Source organism: Hyposmocoma kahamanoa, unplaced genomic scaffold (genome assembly GCF_003589595.1).
Source record: "Hyposmocoma kahamanoa isolate Upper Pololo Valley unplaced genomic scaffold, ASM358959v1 77, whole genome shotgun sequence".
NCBI classification, from domain to species: Eukaryota; Metazoa; Arthropoda; class Insecta; order Lepidoptera; family Cosmopterigidae; genus Hyposmocoma; species Hyposmocoma kahamanoa.
The window spans coordinates 1027454-1045897 of NW_020653926.1; the positions used below are offsets into that span (position 1 = coordinate 1027454).

Here is an 18444-nt window from a genome sequence, read left to right on the forward strand (position 1 = left end):
GTCATTTAATTTGTTTGAAAACTATTCTGCCATATCATTACTGTGACTACTGCGCTCCGATTGGCTAGCCCGAGTTCGAAACAATTGACGGGTGTCGTCAATTGTTTCACTTCAAATCGACCAGTTAACTTGAGCTTTGTTATAATGGACGAAAATTGTAAAATTACATATTTAATATTTAATTACCGATGAAATGTGATTCCGTTTGTTTTGTAATTAGGTGTTTTGCTGTTTTACTCACACCACTGAATATAACAGCACGGCATTGTACGAGATATTATATATACCTATATATATATTTTGGAATATACGAAAACGTACGCACAGATCAGTAGTAGGCCTGTCTATATTTCAGTGCAAACGGGAGTTGATATTTATAAGAGCTGTATCGCTAATGTGTTACCAGGAATATATGGCCTTTATTTCGTCTCTATTTCTGGTTATATACTCGATGAGTGACGATAATCGTACGAATGCAATCGTAGAATAGATCAATCTCACACAAAATACTGGTGACAGGTCATTACTTTAGGGAAAATCTTAACACCGCGATTCAGAAATTGCGTTTTCTATGCCTATGCCATCTAGCGGTAAACTTCGGATATATATATATATATATATATATATTTTAATACCAAATGACGGGAGAAACAAGTCGTGCGCCGAGTGGTAACCGACACGCCGATCCATAACAGTTGCAGTGCCACTCAGAGCTTTATATCGCAAAGATCTTATGGGCACTGCCACTCCGCCCGTTACCCTGAGACTAAGTTGACAAGTCCCGAGGTGTCTGTAATTTCACCAGCGCCCTTCAAAACTGCAACGCAGTAACGCTCACATAACTGCTTCGCTTGTACTTCCCTGCTCTACTGCTACTAAGATATGATTATTATAATAATATTATATCTTTTTCTTGTCGTATTGACCCCACCCCCCTAAATAAGTAAATTAATGTGTTATCTGACTTTTTAAGTTGTTCTACTTTTGCCGCCAAGCAGATAATGTATTGGTGAGACTATCGGCACAATTGATTTGTCAACGTCATCTTTGCTATTTAAAGAGCTCTGCAACTATTACGGGTGTCGGCACCGCCACCGCTCAAGCATGGCGTAGATTGTAATGTAGCCTGAAGAGTCCTGTTAATGTCCTTGTGGATGTTTGTCATTTCTTTACGTATCTCAGCTTCGACATTATGAACTTTTCCACAAAAATATGTGTGATGTATGTGTAAACACGTTACATCGTTAAACGTATATAAGAAACCATTGCAGTGATACCCGGTTAGCGCGATCCCGCTTCTTCTTTGTTGATGAGCTAATTAGTGGAGTGATTGAATTAGCCAATAAGAACCCGTAGCTTCTCAGTTATTGAAAGCGCATTGTCAGTTGACTCGAAAATTAAATAAACACCTAGTTCTTTCTTGGTAGCTCCCTTAATTTGTGATCACATTGGTACTTTTTACGAACAATGACGCCACCAGTTGAGATAAAAGAACGTAAGAGCTTGAGTTTGGAGACCAAGATAAAAGTTTTATAAAGATGGATAACGAAGGCAAAGCTACAGAATTTGGACGATTTAGAAACCAAAAAACTTTAGCCAACTATTTCACAATTTGTTTTTTAAGAAACATAAATAAAGCACGTTCATTATAATGTTTAGCTTGTTATTCGATCATACTCCGCTCTATCCCTGGTAGGGTTACCTACCAGTATCCCGAAATGACATTTTTCAGAAATAACGATTTCTCGAACTTTCATAACCTCGAAAGTAATTTTGAGAGGAAAATGTTTTTTCTTTTAAACCTAACTTAACCTAACCTTTTTTTTTTTTTTTTTTTACCCTGGGGAAATCCATTATGGATACCACTTGGCCTGGGGGGACCAAGTGGTTATGTCGGACTCTCACCGACTAAAACCCCTGGGGTGCTCCTCACGGCGCAGACACGTGGTCGCGGGAAACGCTGTTGCCTACTTCCGCAACCCCGTTTGCGATTGCGATGCGCCCTTGCGGACCCTCGGAGTCGGCGAACCTACTCCTTTCTCCGCTTTGGGTGCCCCGGAACACCAGGGGCACCGTCCAGCACGGGACACTTCGTTGCGGGTAACAGACCCCCCGATCCGTTACCCGCTGGTCCCCCTTAGGGCGGCATGCGGCTAAGTTGAGTTAGTCGCCTACGGCCCCGTCGCCTGCGGCGAATTGGAAGCGAGTTGACATCGTCTTCCCGCTCCCTCTCCGCCGCTTCCTTCAGCGCCATGACGGCACCACTGAAGGCACTCACCGCCTTCCATACCTCTTTGCTTTCCGCCATGGCTTTCGCCAAGGCTGGTAGCGATAGGTCTGCCCCTACTATCGCGGACAACGTATCGTGGCGCGAGGCTCCGCCCAAGCTGGGCACTCTTCGCGCGTATGATACGCGGTGTCCGCGGCTCCTCCACAATGGTGGCATGCCGCTGACGGCTCCCTACTTAGAACTTCGCACAGGAACTTGCCGAAGCATCCGTGCCCGGTAAGGAGCTGCGTCAGGTGGTATGTCGGCACCCTGTGTTTACACTCGACCCAATCTTTAAGGATGGGTCGAATTGCAGCCACCAGTTCCCTGCTAACCCCCGGGACTCCCAGTCGCTCGGTCCACTTCCGGAGGACTTCCTCGTTGGCCTCCTCTCTCCATCGTTCAATCTCTCGCGGATGGGGAGAGCAACTTAACCTAACCTAACCGAACCTAATCGTGTCTTTGCGATAAACATCCAACATTATTCTGAAAGAACAACGGTTTCGTTACAATTCGATTTTCGGTGTAACGAAAATTCGAACAAACGTTATTTCGGAAAAAAATCGAGTCTGTGATAGGTTACCCCCTAGTAGCAGTCGTTAGGTCAAGTTACAGATCTAGCGCGACCGAAAATCTATAACACCAGTCAGGCTTCACAAAAAAAAAAGAACAAACTCGTTTTACGCGATTTTGTCTGGAACGCGTCTCTCGCGTAAAGCGGGGTATTACTGCATGGTATTGGGATAGCACGTCTGCTCTGTCTGTTTGGTCGTGAGAGGCGATGGAAAGAAGAAAACTAATTGACGAATAAAAAAAGGAATTTAAGAACGATTCAAAATCTCAAACTATGTGGCAAGGAACCAGAGAAAAGGGTGATAAAAAAAGTGGGATGATGATTAAAGAAGTAGCATCGTCACATAGGCAGGCGTGTCGCTTACCACCAGGCGCACGTCTTGTTTGTCCCGTAAATTGATACCATAAATATTTGCCATTACTTACGTTGACATTTTTTCATAGAATTAATGTTTTTTTTTCCAGATACGGCAAAAGGCAAATGCACATAGCTGACGCTTCAGTGATATTCCGAGAGACGCCATTTTTCGACCAGGGCATGAATGAGGGACCCCTATTCAATAAACTTGGCAATAAATAAATTAATTGTCCAAGTAAAATAACAAAAAACACGCCGCGGTGACTGACTGGAAACGAATTTGCAAAAACAATAAACATTCTTTTTCTTTTCGATTCTATTTTTGAAATGCTGGGTCCGTTCATTTTGGAATTTTAATAATTAATTGCCATTGTATAAGTATTTTTGTGAACAGGTAAATAGATTTCAAATTAAATATTAGACGAATTTTGCAGTTCTAGGAAATTGTGTTGTACTTCCTTGACTTTGGGCGTAAAAATACTTCACTAATTTTCAAATGTTATGTTAAGTGTAGAAATTACAATAGTATTTGTACCAAAATCCTTTTCAAATACGTTTTTTTTAATTCTGCAAGCCAATCTCATTCTAGTCAATTCAGAAACAAATCCGTCTTCTAAAATCTAGTCAATTATTAACGTTCTAGTGTCGATGAATTTTATGTTTAATTTTAAAGAAACTTTAACAACGTCGTCGTCCATTTTTTATTTAATGCAAAAGATGTATTTAAAAGTTTACCTATAAGTAATATTTAGCTTTAAATCTGGTGATAGCTTGAACTGTAATATATTGTCGTTGGCAATATTGCCTAACCTAGAATCAACCTCATCTCGATAATTTAATTCTTGACGTATCAGAATCAGAACTTATGTATTTATTTACTTTAATAAAGAAAACTTATTATTTAATCGATAGATCATTGCCTATAGAGCCATCAGTTTAAACATGTAAGAATTAATTAATAAACTCAAAATGTAATAATTCATAAAGTAAAAATTAATGTTTTAGTTTTTTTTTATAAACCCGCCATTTTCAAAAAGATCTCATAAAGAAAAGTGTAAAGTCCAAGTTTTTAAGGCAATAATAGTTGACGCCATTTTGCAAAAAAATAAATCATACGGTTATTATATCAAAATGGCGAACTTGTGACGACGGACACATAATAAGAGGATCTGAATTTCGTGTTGACTGAACTAACTAATTTTGTTTGTACAACCTCTCCTGAAAAGTTGTATTTTCAGATGTAGCATTATTTCGTCCGCAAAGACACGATATTTTAGAAAATATTTTACTCTGGCTACTAATTTCGATTATGGTAATCATATTTTTGATCTGTCTAAATACAAATTTAAGAGGGCAGTTACTGAAGCATTGGGAATGACACTGTAGTGGATTGTGAAACTGTTTTTTTTTATTTGTACTTAGTAACGTTATTGAGTTTGTTTGTTTTTTAAACTTATTTTCTTTGTCGGCATTGTACTTTTAGAATTATTTTCTTTGTCAGCATTGTACTTTTAAAAAATTACACTAGCGATTATGCTTCAATTCAAAATTTTATATTTTTGTAGTAATCTGTGGATGATGTGGTTGATTGTACTATTAGCTAAACCGATATTCTTATTCTGTATAACTCACCATGTACAATTGTTTGGCATTCCTCAATAAATAAATAAATAGATATTATTTAGGCTAAACAAACAGACAATGAATCTATGAATTTAATTTTAAAAGCCATTCGTGCTAACAAGCAGTTCTGAGAAAAAATAATGACACAAAAGTCGTTTGTCATCAAGTTTAATCTGATGAAATACGATCGGAAATGTTTCCCCCTGCCTACCACCCCATTATCTATATAACAAAGTTTATTTCTACGAACAAATTTTTTTTTACTCAGACTAGTTACCTAATTTTCGTGGCAATTTTTATTATTTAAATAATAAAAATGAGAATGACCGACATAAGCTATCACCAGTTTCATTTGAGTATTGTTTTCACATAACCTGATGTTGTAAATTCTAAAACCAATATAACCTATTTATAGAAACATCTGTGGACTTTATCGCCCCTCCGTTTCGTCTAGTGTCACCCCTCGTCGCCTTGTTACAATAGCAATTACCAAAACGTCATTCACAAAATATATTTGGACTTTCTTTTTAAATATTAAAAAGTTTCAGTGTATAAAATTTTAACGCGTCCACAGATATTTCGGACGGATTGTAATTATAAACAAACAAACCGAAGGTCCCTAAAACATGATTTTCAGGCTGGGTGGAAATTAAGTTTTAGGGGTTATACTTTAAAAAAAAGCGTCAAACTATGCCGTGTATAATTGTAGTATAGACTTAATAATATTGTTTGAAAATCGATGTAAACTATGTTGAAATGTAAAACCGTTTCAGGGTGTTGTTTTATTTACGTAACCATGAAATCTTTAGATCTTTATAAGCAGTGCAGCCAATGTGAGCATTACTGCTTTCCGGTTTTGAAGGAAAAGGGTGCTGGTGAAATTACAGGCACATGGGCCTTATCTACTTATGTCTCAGAGTGACAAAAAGTTTGGAAACCTGTGTTTGAGAAGGTGAGGTTACATTTCTTTAAACATAAAATGAAAAAGAAGAGACGCGGCGCATCCTGTCGTCGGTTGCTTTGCCGCCACGGGCTATGAAAAGTGTAACTTAGATTCTCAACATTATGTTATATTTCTTAGAACAGACAGCTGAGAAACTTTGGAGATAGCAATACAATATAGAACTTCACGTCTACAAAATAAAGTGAATATTTCTTTGAAAGACCGACAGCGGTGAAGCGACGACGGGCTGCGTAGCGCGAACTTTGGAAATACCAATGCAACACAGAACTTCGTATCTATTAAATAAAATGAATATTTCTTTTCAAGGGAATCTGCTTTACAAATGATCGATCGCGTTTAAACAATATGTAGATTTCACGTACAAATAATTTAGTAATAGTACAAATAGGATTGATTCCCTGTCTAATTTTTGGAAATGAACTTTTTTAAATTGGATCCGTTCAACATTCAGTTAAAATTCGTCATGTAATCTTTTATTTTTATTAATAGACTATATTACATATATGGAAAAAAAACAAGTACTTTAGGAACAAAATCGTCATAAAAAATCTTATATTTATCAAAAGTCACGGTCATAAAATGAAATTAAACGACATACTAACAGCCGATCGAGCATGAGAAAACTAATTTTCTATTTTATCATAAGATCCGACGCACTGCCTAGAACACACGTTTTTTTTTTCAAAAAAGAAAAATGTAATTTTAAGAACAAACATGACGACAGCTGTCATTTTGACAGCGATTTTGGCGGGAGTCGCCGTATTTCTTCTAACGTGTAATGAAGAAGAAAAAAGACAAAATCCAAGAGTATTATATTTAGGCTCAATTGAAAATGCAGAATTAATTTACGATAATATGCATTTAAAAGCTGCACAAAAGTTGATAAAAAGAGAAGATACTGTGCAAATTGAAATTGTAGAAAAAGACGAAGTTATAGCCGCCATATTGGTTGAACTTTTGGAAGGAATAGGACAGAGTTTCGTTCAAAAAGGTGGTGTTGGTGAAAGAAATGCAGAAATCGTATTGAGAAGTGAATGGGGTATGGGATATACTTTTAGAGTCAGAGTTTACGGCAAGAAGGAGGAATTTGTACGTAATGATGTCTAGACTCAATGGTGAAAGTTTTTATAGTCCTGCCATTTATTTTTACTGGTAATCGCTATAAGACAATGTCTCTAATAATCTTTCTTGCCACTATAGAACTATAGAAGAGACACGTACCCAGCTGTAGTACGTATATAGGTTAACTATATAACACTGAAATCATCAATGACCTATATAAAAATCCTTAAACCATAGAATAAGGAACTACCAATTAAAATCAAATTGGTTGAGATTTTATAGACGTCATATGATTCTAACCTCAAATGACTACCGCCGAAAGCATATTTTTCTGTATCAAAATTTCACAGTCAAATCATTCTTAAGAAATATAAGAAAAACAACCGTAAAACCATATAGCTTTAAGGTTTATTCTTACAAGTGAAGTCAGGGGCAGACTGGGAATCGAATCTAAGTGGATTACAAACAAAATGCGCGCGCATCTACGATGTTTTAAAGAAAGATGGCGGAAGGTACTTTATAGAGATAGTATTTGTAACAGTTACTCTTGATAACAAGTATTAATATCGAAGAGAATGATGGAAATAATAGGTAAATTACGAAGACGAGAATATTGTTAATAAATAATAAGTCATCGGTAAGGAGCACCAGGGAAAATTTTTTGGTTACATATTCAGTTTTTGTTTAATTTTAAATTATAGTGATGTTGCGAGTTGATGACGCGAGTGATGTTTGTGATGATGGTAGGAAGTGGAAGGCTGTTGTCTATGCCTACCTTGATAAGTTTTTCCATTTCGTACATATATGTATAGCGATATGAAAAGAAACCGTTAATCCTCTAATTGTACGTAAATTTACAGTCAATAAATTGTGCACGACGACCTCCGTGGTCGAGCGGTTTGCATACCGATTTTCATGGTGTCGCCATCTCTGAGGTCGGTCCCCGGCCGGCTCCAAGTAGAAACTAACTTTTCTGTATTGTCTCGGGTTTGTGGTAATATGGTCTTTGTTTCCTATTTCCTTGTGTGCTATATTTACTTACTTTGAGGTCTGAGCAACGTATGTGATGTTAGCTAATATTTGTTTATTTATTTCTTTCTTATTATTTATGCCATGCGTAAAAAATACTTGGCATGCGAACTGCTAAATACTATGTCTTACAAAGCCTGCTTAAGCTTTATCCAAGATATTTAAAAAATGGTAACAGTGATATTCTTAACTGTTATTTTGAACTAGTTTTACGAAATACTCGCTTCCATCTGACGACGATAAACAACTTTTTTCAGTGTATTCCAGGAAGCGGTTGTAAGCCCGCGTTTTTTACCCAAAAAATCTTATATTTTGGCAAAGATTTATCACATAAGTCCTATTTTTTACTACCTTTTGTCTATTCCTGCTGTATTTTGTACTAAATGTTTTATAATACAAATTTTTTGGTGGTGTATTCGTGTTTATAAAGCCATATCATTGTGAAACTCAATAACATTGCGAGTGTTTTTGTAAGTACATTAAAATTTATGTTGTGTATGTTGTCAATGCTTCCTAGAAACACTGAAACATTTTAGAAATTATAAATGTGTTTAAAGAATACTTAAAGAGCAATTTTTAAATAATGATACATTATATAAATGTTCATTATTTTTACTTTTGTATGAATACACATGCTTTCTTCATTACAGTAATTTTTTTTTAATATTATGTATAAATTGAGTAGTACACTAGCAAACTGCGTTATGTACGTGGATAAAAAAGCTTTAAACTAAAAAAAAACAATTATTGTTCCGAAAGCGTTTAAAAAAAAATTATAAATGGTACTTTTTCTTTTTTAATTATCTGAAAATTGTGATAAAAAGAGATAAACAATACGAAGAAATAAAATCACGGTGTTAAACTTTTTACTTTATTTCCATTTATAAATTGAACATAGAGAGTTTTGCAACAGTAATCTTAAAATAACTTGTTTCGTAATTGATCTGAATTAACGTAGCTAGTTTTGCGAGAACACTATGTTACCATGGCAAGTTTTGTTGTAATAATAGTATAAAGTATAACTTGAATCTAATTTTAATTTTCCTTTAGACTCTTATAGCCACGTCGTCAACCATCAATGTACCTTCATTATCTGTCATTTCTTCTTCTTCCGTCAGATTTGATTGCACTTCCCCTATAATATGAGTATTTACAAGAATTTCGTATGTAAACCAATCTTCTCCGACATATTTGACGATAAAGTTTTTAATAAATGAACACGAGAGACCTGACAAAATAATAAATACCAAACAAAATAACGTATTTTGCACGAGTTTATACTCAATAGAGTAGCATTTGCAGGTTGACGACAAAATGGCAACTTTTGAAAGTGTAAAACTAGAAAGATAGCGACTTTTGCAAGAGCAGTCAACATTTGACACTGATTTGTTCAGAATACACCAAGTTTTGGCACTATATTGTTGAAGTGTTTGAAATTATTTAAAATACTGATCCATTTCACGCCATTAACTAACAATCATTAATAATGTCACATAGCGCTCTTTGGAAGTGGACTATTCATTCAATATTGCTGTTGGTATTTTGATTATGTCGTTTTCTGCTCGTAACGTGTGTTTGTTAGCTTTTTGTGTTTGTATTGTATTGCCATGTCTAATAAAGTAATTTTCATTTAGTTTTTTATTTTTTTAATTCTAATCATCATGATCAACCCATATTTACGGCCCACTGCTGGACACTTGTCTCCTCTCAGGTGAGTTGGGACTTCACACGGTTTCCAAGAGTTGCACCTACTTTTCCTTCACAATTCTAATACTGACCTACACAAGATTTCGTTGTACGCGTTTATTATTTATATGGTGATAAATATGCCGTATAAACTTCAAAATATGTGCACTTAATATGGGCAAAAAATCTTAAAATATATACTGTTTTCAAATGGACTACGCTTTATTATAAAAACAAATCAACAGATTTTATTCCACTTCAATCTAATTTTCGTTATAGTCATTGTTACAATATACAATTACATGTTATTTAAAAGTTTCAAAATTAAAATTTTGTCTATTTGGTCGGAACAATGCTTTGTAATGGATGGTTGAATGAAACGAAGTCGGCACGTCAGTAGATCACGGCTTGTTTGTCTTCTAATCTTCCGCACAGTACACTGTTAATTTTTTTTAAATGTTTCAACCCTTTTTTTTCAAACACGCTCGCACCTTTATTTTTAACCGACTTCAAAAAAGGAGGAGGTTCTCAATTCGTCTGTATGTTCTTTTTTTTTGTATGTATGTTACGCGATAACTCCGGTATTTGTGAACCGATTTTCATGATTCTTTGTTTGTTGGAAAGGGGGTACTTCCATAGTGGTCCCATTTCATTTTGAAGAAAAGCATCTACCTCGAAGGGTGGCTGTTCACGCATGAAGATTCATTTTTATAAATAGCGCCTAACTTTAATTTAGGAGCAATTACTTTAATGGTTGATTTTGCTATTTCTCCAATTCAAGGCGTTTTTCTCTCAATATACTTTGAGTAGTGAGAACCGATTTTTATTATGTCCAGTGTCAAGTCCTGTATAGTGGCGAACTAGGGGATATTTCAATAAAACTTAGCAAATAGACGTAATTCCACGTACTTTTGAGGTCGGTTTTTTTAGTACTCTGTACTGAGATTATTTATAATTAAATGAAATATGACGTAATATTTAAAACATGGATTGTTGCAAGTTTCGTGCTAAAATATGGTCTAAAAACCTGTAAATATAGAAAAATATAGAAAATAAAAGTCGTTTTTCTTATTCTGAATATCATTATTTATGTAGAAAACAAATTAAAGAACATCAATTTATGGAAATCAAAAATATGTAATAACATGTTAATCGGGCCCTAGTGCTAAATAATTTATTAATAAATAATTAACTAAAAACAAACAAGGTTCAGCTGACACTTGGTTAACCGGTCAAATAAAATATTTTGTAGTGAGTTTCATACGTCGTTTTTACTGCTGTATTCTTTAATTTGATCGCATTTATTGGCTGTCATCTTTTTAAAAGTTGGATTTTGGATTGTTTATCGTAGGATAGTTATGAGATGTGTTATTAAACACCTTTATTTAAATATTATGTTTATACATAGGGCCCACTATAAGTTTCCGGAACTGGCCACTTACAAAAAACAACATTTAAAAAATAATTACAACATTTGAAAATGGAACTCTTTGGCTGTAGAATACAGTTTGTTTCATCTGATTGTTACTTGTTTTTCCATTGTGGTGTCATTCTAGAAATTGGTTGTCTACATCACCATGGATTTAACGCGAGAAATTTTTCGTAGTATGATTTTCTACGACTTTAAGTGTAATTAACAGTTCAGCGGAGCTTCGCTCGGCTTCAAACTGCTTTTGGCAATGAAGCACCATGGAAGACGACTATTTATAGCTGGTGTGCAGAATTCAAATGCGGTCGTGTGAATCTCAGTGACGAATTTCGTGATACTCGCCCGTCCACTGCTGTGAACAACAAAAACACCGATGCTGTGCGCCGTAAGATCAAAACAGATAGGCATGTGACATACCACGAGATTCGGGCATCTTTAGGCATAGGCATGAGTCAAATACAATCAATACTACACAAACATTTGTGTGTGAAAAAGCTGTGCTCTCGGTAGATCCCACACAATTTGACTGAGACTCAAAAAACGGATCGCGTCACTTGGTGCAATGCCATGCTTACCAGTTTCAACGAAGGGACGTCAAATTTGGTGTGGGACATAGTAATAGGTGACGAAACATGGATTTATAGTTACGATCCCAAAACAAAGCAGCAATCGAGCGCATGGGTCTTTCGAGATGAGCGGAAACCAACCAAAGTGGCGCGAGTGCAAAGTGCCTCTAAGCGGATGATTGCTTCTTTTTTTAATAAAACTATACAAGTGGCTACTGTTGCTTTGGAGAATCGTTGTACCGTGAATAGTGATTGGTACACGACCATTTGTATGCCTGAAGTTGTTGACAAACGCCGTAAAAATAACCGTAAACACCGTATCATCTTGTACCACGATAATGCCAGTTCTCACACGGCCAGGCAGTAAAATGAATTTTTGAAGGTGAATAACGTTCACCTTATGAGCCACAGTCCCGACCTGACACCTTATAACTTTTATTTATTTCCAAAAGTTACGCGGTCAACGATTTTCATCACCTGAAGAGGCTGCCGAAGAGTATGAAAAATATGTTTCAGAAATGGTCACGGAGGAGTGGCATAAATGTTTCCAAAAATTGGTTCATTCGTATGAAAAAGTGCATTAGCGCTGACGGAGAACATTTTGAGAAACAATAAATTCAATTCTGACCATTTATAGTATTTTTTCTTATTAATTCCCGAAACTTATAGTGCGTCTCACGTATTATATAAGTACTATTTTAAATAGGTAGTTCGAAATGTAGTCTATGACATAAAACTATTAGTATTATGTTTAGAACAATTTTCAAAAAATCATTATGATTTTATAATAAGTGACCAGGTAAACGACTCATAAAATACTGCATTACGGTTTCTTTACATTTAGTTAATTACCTAAACCTTTGTAGTTTATTAAAAAATCTGACACAGTATACAGATATGAATAGAATTACAAAAAAACAAGAACTATAATAGGTTAGAAAAACAAATTTGTAGATCGCACTGGAATTCCACAAGGTAGCGTCTTGGGCCCGTTACTAATCCTTAACGATCTTCCACGTGCTATTGATCATAATTGTATACAATTTGCTGACGATACAACTCTTATAATAAAATGTCAAAACAAAGCGACTTTTAACACTGACATAAATAAAGCACTGGCAGACGTAACAAGTTGGATGGACATCAATGACTTCAATATTAATATAAATAGAACTAAAGTTTATACATTTCGTTCTTATAACTAAAATCCCATACCGGTTACAATTAATTACAACGCTGATATTGTAGATGAAGTTGATACATTTAACTTTCTTGGGTCAAAAAGAACACATCGAGCAGATTTGCATGGAGCTAAAGAGAGTTGTTAACGCTCTACGACGACTAAGGCAAACTGTTTCTCGAGAAGCTGCGGTCTTCTACTGTGGGGCAATTCGGTAGTCTTAGAAAGAGCTTTTAAAGTCCAGAAGAAGTGTATTCCAGCGAATTGCGGCGCGTGGTTTGATGACAGTTGCAAGCCGCTGTTCAAATGGCAAAACATGTTGCCTTTGCCATGTTTACAATTAAGGATATCTGCGTATTTGTCAACTCTCATCCACAATATTTTAAAACACGTGGTGAAGTTATTCAAAGGCAAACTAAAGCAAAAATTATGAATTTTTATACCAACCTTAATTTATAAGAATAACTGCTTCAACATGTGTATAAATTGTTGCAAGCACATACTTTTGGATTGCAATTAACAAAATGGCTTTTGACACATTGCCTCTATAGTAATAAAGAATATTTAGAATTTCCAAACATTTTAATTACAAACTAAGACTAAATACTAAATCGCATTAACATTAGCACATCTGCTTGCAGGTTGAATACAATTTACCTAATTTTACTTAAGAACTATGTAATTACTGTATTCTAGCAAATAAACCTATTCTATTTTATCTTACTTTCAAAATACAGTGTACAGAAACCACCGTAATTTTAGAATTCGTTTTATTTTAATATAACATAGGAATTTAAATTAGTAAACAAAGAAAACAAATCTTTATTACGAGAACAGTCCTATCAGAATTTTTTTTAAAGATTTAGAGTAATTTTATTGATACAGAACACTAGATATTTTTGTTCCGTTTTCACTTCGATGCATCGAGTATATAACCAGAAATAGAGACGAAATGTCATTAAATTTGTTTGAAAACTATTCTGCCATATCATTACTGTGACAACTACACTCCGATTGGCTAACCCGAGTTCGAAACAATTGACGAGTGTCGTCAATTGTTTCATTTCAAATCTACCAGTTAACTTGAGCTTGGCTATAATGGACAAAAATTGCAAAATTACATATTTAATAGTTAATTACCGATGTATTTTGATTCCGTTTGTTTTGTAATTAGATGTTTGCTGTTTTTCCCCACACCACCGAATGGAACAGCACGCCATTGTTAGAGATATTATCTTTATTACAATAAATACAGAATATTTTTTGGAATATACGGAGACGTACACACAGATCAGTTATTGGCGCTGTCTATATTTCAGTGCAAACGAGAGTTAATATTTATAAGTGATGTATCATTGATGAGTTAAAGATAAGTTTGAAAAAAACAAATTGGACAAACGGAACACCTGCTTCAAAAACCGTTGAGTCACAAGTTTCCGAATTCCAATAAAACTATTTACTAAAAAACTTTGACATTTTGCAATAATCGACACCATCTTTTCGTCGGTATTTTATAAAAAGATAAAGTAACCTAAGGTTAACTTTTATCTTTCATTTTTAGTCTAGACAATGGCTTTCAAATCACTGTATCACACAAATATTTATTGTTCTTTTCCACCTTATAGTGCCCCAAATGGCTTTGGTTGATTCCGCATAAACAATTAAAGTGTTGAGTCATTCACTTTAGAAAAAAATATGTAGTAAAATTGAGGATGCACTGAGTACTATACGGTTTGAAAACACGATTCCTAAAAGTTTTCACGATAGAAAAAAGACACAAATCCCGAAATTTTACAAGAAATTAGATTTTAATTTTTTAAATTTCTTTTTTTATATCAACTGTAATTTCGTTTGTAAAAAATTAATTCTGAAAGAAAGCCAGTAACCCTTTTTTTTTCTTTTTTTTTTTGACGGGGGGAAATCTTTATGGATACCCCTGAGCCCAGGGAGACTCAGGGGTTATGTGGGGACTCTCCCTCCACACTGGAAGGCCTACCCCACTAAAACCCCCCCGGGTTTCCCTCTCGCCGGTTGAGTCGGCGCCGTGGGATCAGTGAACATTCACCACGACGCCGCCCGGCCGCCCTAGCTTACGCCAGGGCTCCCGCGCCAACGGAGGGGCAAGTCGGTTGTCCTCCGACCCACCCAGACGAGTGAGGCCGTGCAATGCAGACTCCGGAGTCCCTGTCCAGAGCCCGCTGGTCTCACTAGGGGATCAGGCGAGCAGCGAACTGCCTTCGCCTTCTCCCCGTACGTCTGCGCCGGAGCGGGTGCGCGTCTGCCGCGTCCTCGCGCACCCGCTCCGCGGCCTCCTTTTGCGACATAACATCTGCGCAAAAGGAGGCCACCGCCTCCCAGGACTCCTCGCTATCGAGCATGGCGGCAACCACGCTCGGCAGCGAGAGGTCCTGCCCTACAGTCCCCGTCAGAGTGCGGCGCAGCTCATCCCACCGGCTACACACCTCTAGGGTGTGCTGCGCGGTGTCATCCGCAGCGCCGCACTCGTGTCACGACGGGGACGGTTCCCTCCTCGCCACCTTGTGCAGGTAGTGACCGAAGCAGCCGTGCCCGGTCAGCACCTGCACAAGGTGGTAAAGCCAGTAACCCTGCCGCTCGACCCAAGCATGTTAGTCCGGGAAAAATTTAAATTCTAGTTGCGGTGTTATCGACATAAATCTCTAACAAATATAAATATGTAATAAATATATAATCGTTACAAAAATTCGCTTTCATTCCTTTCCGCCACAATATACATTGACTCTTACGCACATACAAGTTCTTATGTCGTTAATTAGGTATAAGGTGTTTGTTGTCCATATACTTATTTAAAGGCGCAAGAGGGCTTTCATCAGAATTGCTCATTGTCTTAGATAAGTAGTACTGGGCGTGGTAGTAAGTAATTCAACAGTCACAAGTTATTTTTATGGACTTATAATTAATCAACGAAATCAGTTCTCTACTATTTTACAAAAATTATCATGAAATAGAAATCAACATTAATTTATGGGAAAGAACACCGATTGCTTGGAAGAACAGCGATTCGTCGCAAGGTCCGGTGCGCAAGCGGCTGTCACCCGAACGGAATGGCCGTGGCCATCTTGCCGCCCCACTGCCATCGACAAACGACGTCCCGCTAGAGTAAATTTCGTAATTCGCTCTTATCCGCATAGAGGGCGCCCACTATGTTACACCGTCATATTTAGTGTCTTTATTTTTTGTTATTTGTTTTAATTTTATTTTGTTTATCTATTTAGCTATAGTTTTTGTTATTATATAATAATCATAACACCTGTAAAGAGTCCGAAACGTTGGTTTAAGTTGTTCCATGTTTAAAGCATCAACGCAAAGACTTAGCAACAAAAATCCATTTCAGATTTAAATTCTAATAACGTACATAACTTAAACTTATACAGACGTGGTACGACGTAATAACTTTGCATATAAGCGTCCCTTGGCAAATTATGAATTTTGATTAGGAAGTCCAATTATAAATTTTAAGTTAGGGATGCCAAATGCAGTCCAATATTACACCTACAGTGCTAAATATCTGCGCCGAATTATATGGGCATTTCTCCAAGAAGGGGTCAATTCTCTGTCTTCGGTGGTCTAATGTTTTTTCTTCATTCCAGGAGAAACATTGAGCGGGAAGGAAAAAGAACTCAAATTCATATAAGATTCTGTTAATTGGGCAACCAGATTCTTAAAAGTTAATGACATATTAGATCCACCGAATTCAGCTACCACCGAAGTCAGGATAATTTAAGAAAAGGTATAAACTTTATATAAAATGTTATGAAAAAGGCAATAAAAAAATTAAGTAATCTACATAAATATTTACTAATATGACTAACTATCACCTAAATCAAGCTTTCAAAACTAAAATGTACATAAAAAGCGACCATAAACAGCGCAAAACTACACCTTGTGACTATTAATAAAAATCAGTTTTCAGTTTGACTGTTCAGCCTTTTTCTACCCCACACAAAGCATTTCAGTATCTCTTTAAAACAAATTTTAGAAGCCAGTCTGTATCTACAAAAGCAATCAATATTTTGGAACTTAAGCGATTAATATCTTTCATTGCTTTTTATACGTGACGAGGTAGTCTTTTTTCCTCGCATACATATGTCTATCTTTTACTTTAAATCTTTCATATAATTGGATAGCTTTTTATCTTTGCTTTCCTAGCGCGTTCCTTCATCTTCTCGATTTTCAATTTTTGTTTCCTGTTTTGAATTTACTTATTCATTTTCAGCGGGAAACAAGTAGTAATAGTAATTATGAAAATCAATAAATATTGACTAAACATTTATGTGAGTTCTTTCACGTAAATGTTTAGTTAATATTATTTATTTTCATAAAATTCTTGCTTTTCAAAGAAAATATGACTTCGATGGTAGCTTATTCCGACTTCGGTGGAACCTTTTCTCGAATCCAAGGCCACGGGATTCAGAAAATATATTTTTTTAATATTACTCGTAAACGACAACACTTGTAAAACCAATTTTGTATTATATTATAGTCGTTACAACACATATTATAAAAAATATTACATACAACTATAAAATTTCGTTTTTGAAATATCGTTTACACCGAATTCATAAATCAGCCGGACCAAATCCACCGAACTACGTATTTACACACTAAAAGTCCTAAAATTGACAACTCATCCACCGGTTCTCTCCAACCGCAGGGGTATTGTGGACGAATACTACAATCGAATTGCGACGCTTCCAAAGTCCTTCACTTGTGATGCATAGCGTGTTAGCAACTACCACCGATTACGGCGTAATCCGGGACACGCAGCAATCTTGGTATTGTGATAGAGCTATTGCTAAGTTTATTGTGTAATTCAGATTACAAATATTTTCATCTAATTTATTATACGTGAACTAAAGTCTAATATTGATACATAATTGCAATTTGGAGAAAAATAACACTTTGTGTTGGATATTGGATTCGAGACACGCCGCCGTTGTCAGGTTTTAGATATTTCGGATTTTTTTCCATTAAGTTCGAAAGGCTTATTGGGAAGATTTTGTGCTCTTGAGTCAGCATTGGACCTATATTATCTCTAGGTTATTGCTCTTAGTACTATATACACTTTTCTTTGTAGATTTTTGTTTTGACAAATTACATGGACACAGAAAATTACGGCTTTGGAGAAATGCCCATATAGACATGATCATTCTTTCATGCAGTTCGTATTATTTTAATGATTTCACAGTGTTTTTTTTTTAATTTAAACATAACAGAATTTACATGGAAGGAAAGAAAGAAAGAAAGAAAAGTAATTTATTTGGTAACCTTATGAGAAAATATATATAACAATAATAACAACAAATAAAATAGCATTACGATAAAACACAAAATAAAAGAATTACATTTATAGGTTACCAAAATGGTCTCCACTCAGCTTTTTGCAACAAGACGTGTGAAAACACCACGTTACGCTGGTTTTCAGTAAAGCCAGAATAAATAACAAAGGTGATGTAGTACAATAGACATAACTAAGCGTAGTTTAAAATTGAATGCAAATAAAAATAAAAATGCATGCAGTAAAAATGGGTGAACGGATCGCACTTCGGATATCGCTTGTGCACTAAGTACAATTCGACCCCTCCTACGTAAAGTATCGTATGTCGAAATTGCCAAGTTTACATGGAAGCGTTTTAAAGTCTCAATTCACTGCAATGAGCATAACA

The 18444-nt window shown here is 35.8% G+C and overlaps 2 protein-coding genes across 2 annotated transcripts in view; both read left to right on the top strand.

Annotated features, from left to right (window-relative positions):
- The window catches only part of LOC113232701 (pro-neuropeptide Y-like), a 52723-nt gene extending 48704 nt beyond the window's left edge, over positions 1–4019 (top strand). The window contains exon 3 of the mRNA XM_026467480.1: positions 3308–4019. Coding sequence (XP_026323265.1) covers positions 3308–3422 — 115 coding nt within the window. The 3' untranslated portion in view covers positions 3423–4019. The remainder of the gene's footprint in view (positions 1–3307) is intronic.
- A 3770-nt stretch (positions 4020–7789) lies between these two features.
- Positions 7790–18444, top strand: part of LOC113232682 — a 61792-nt gene continuing 51137 nt past the window's right edge. The window contains exon 1 of the mRNA XM_026467455.1: positions 7790–8348. The gene's annotated coding sequence lies outside the window, so the exon portion shown is untranslated. The remainder of the gene's footprint in view (positions 8349–18444) is intronic.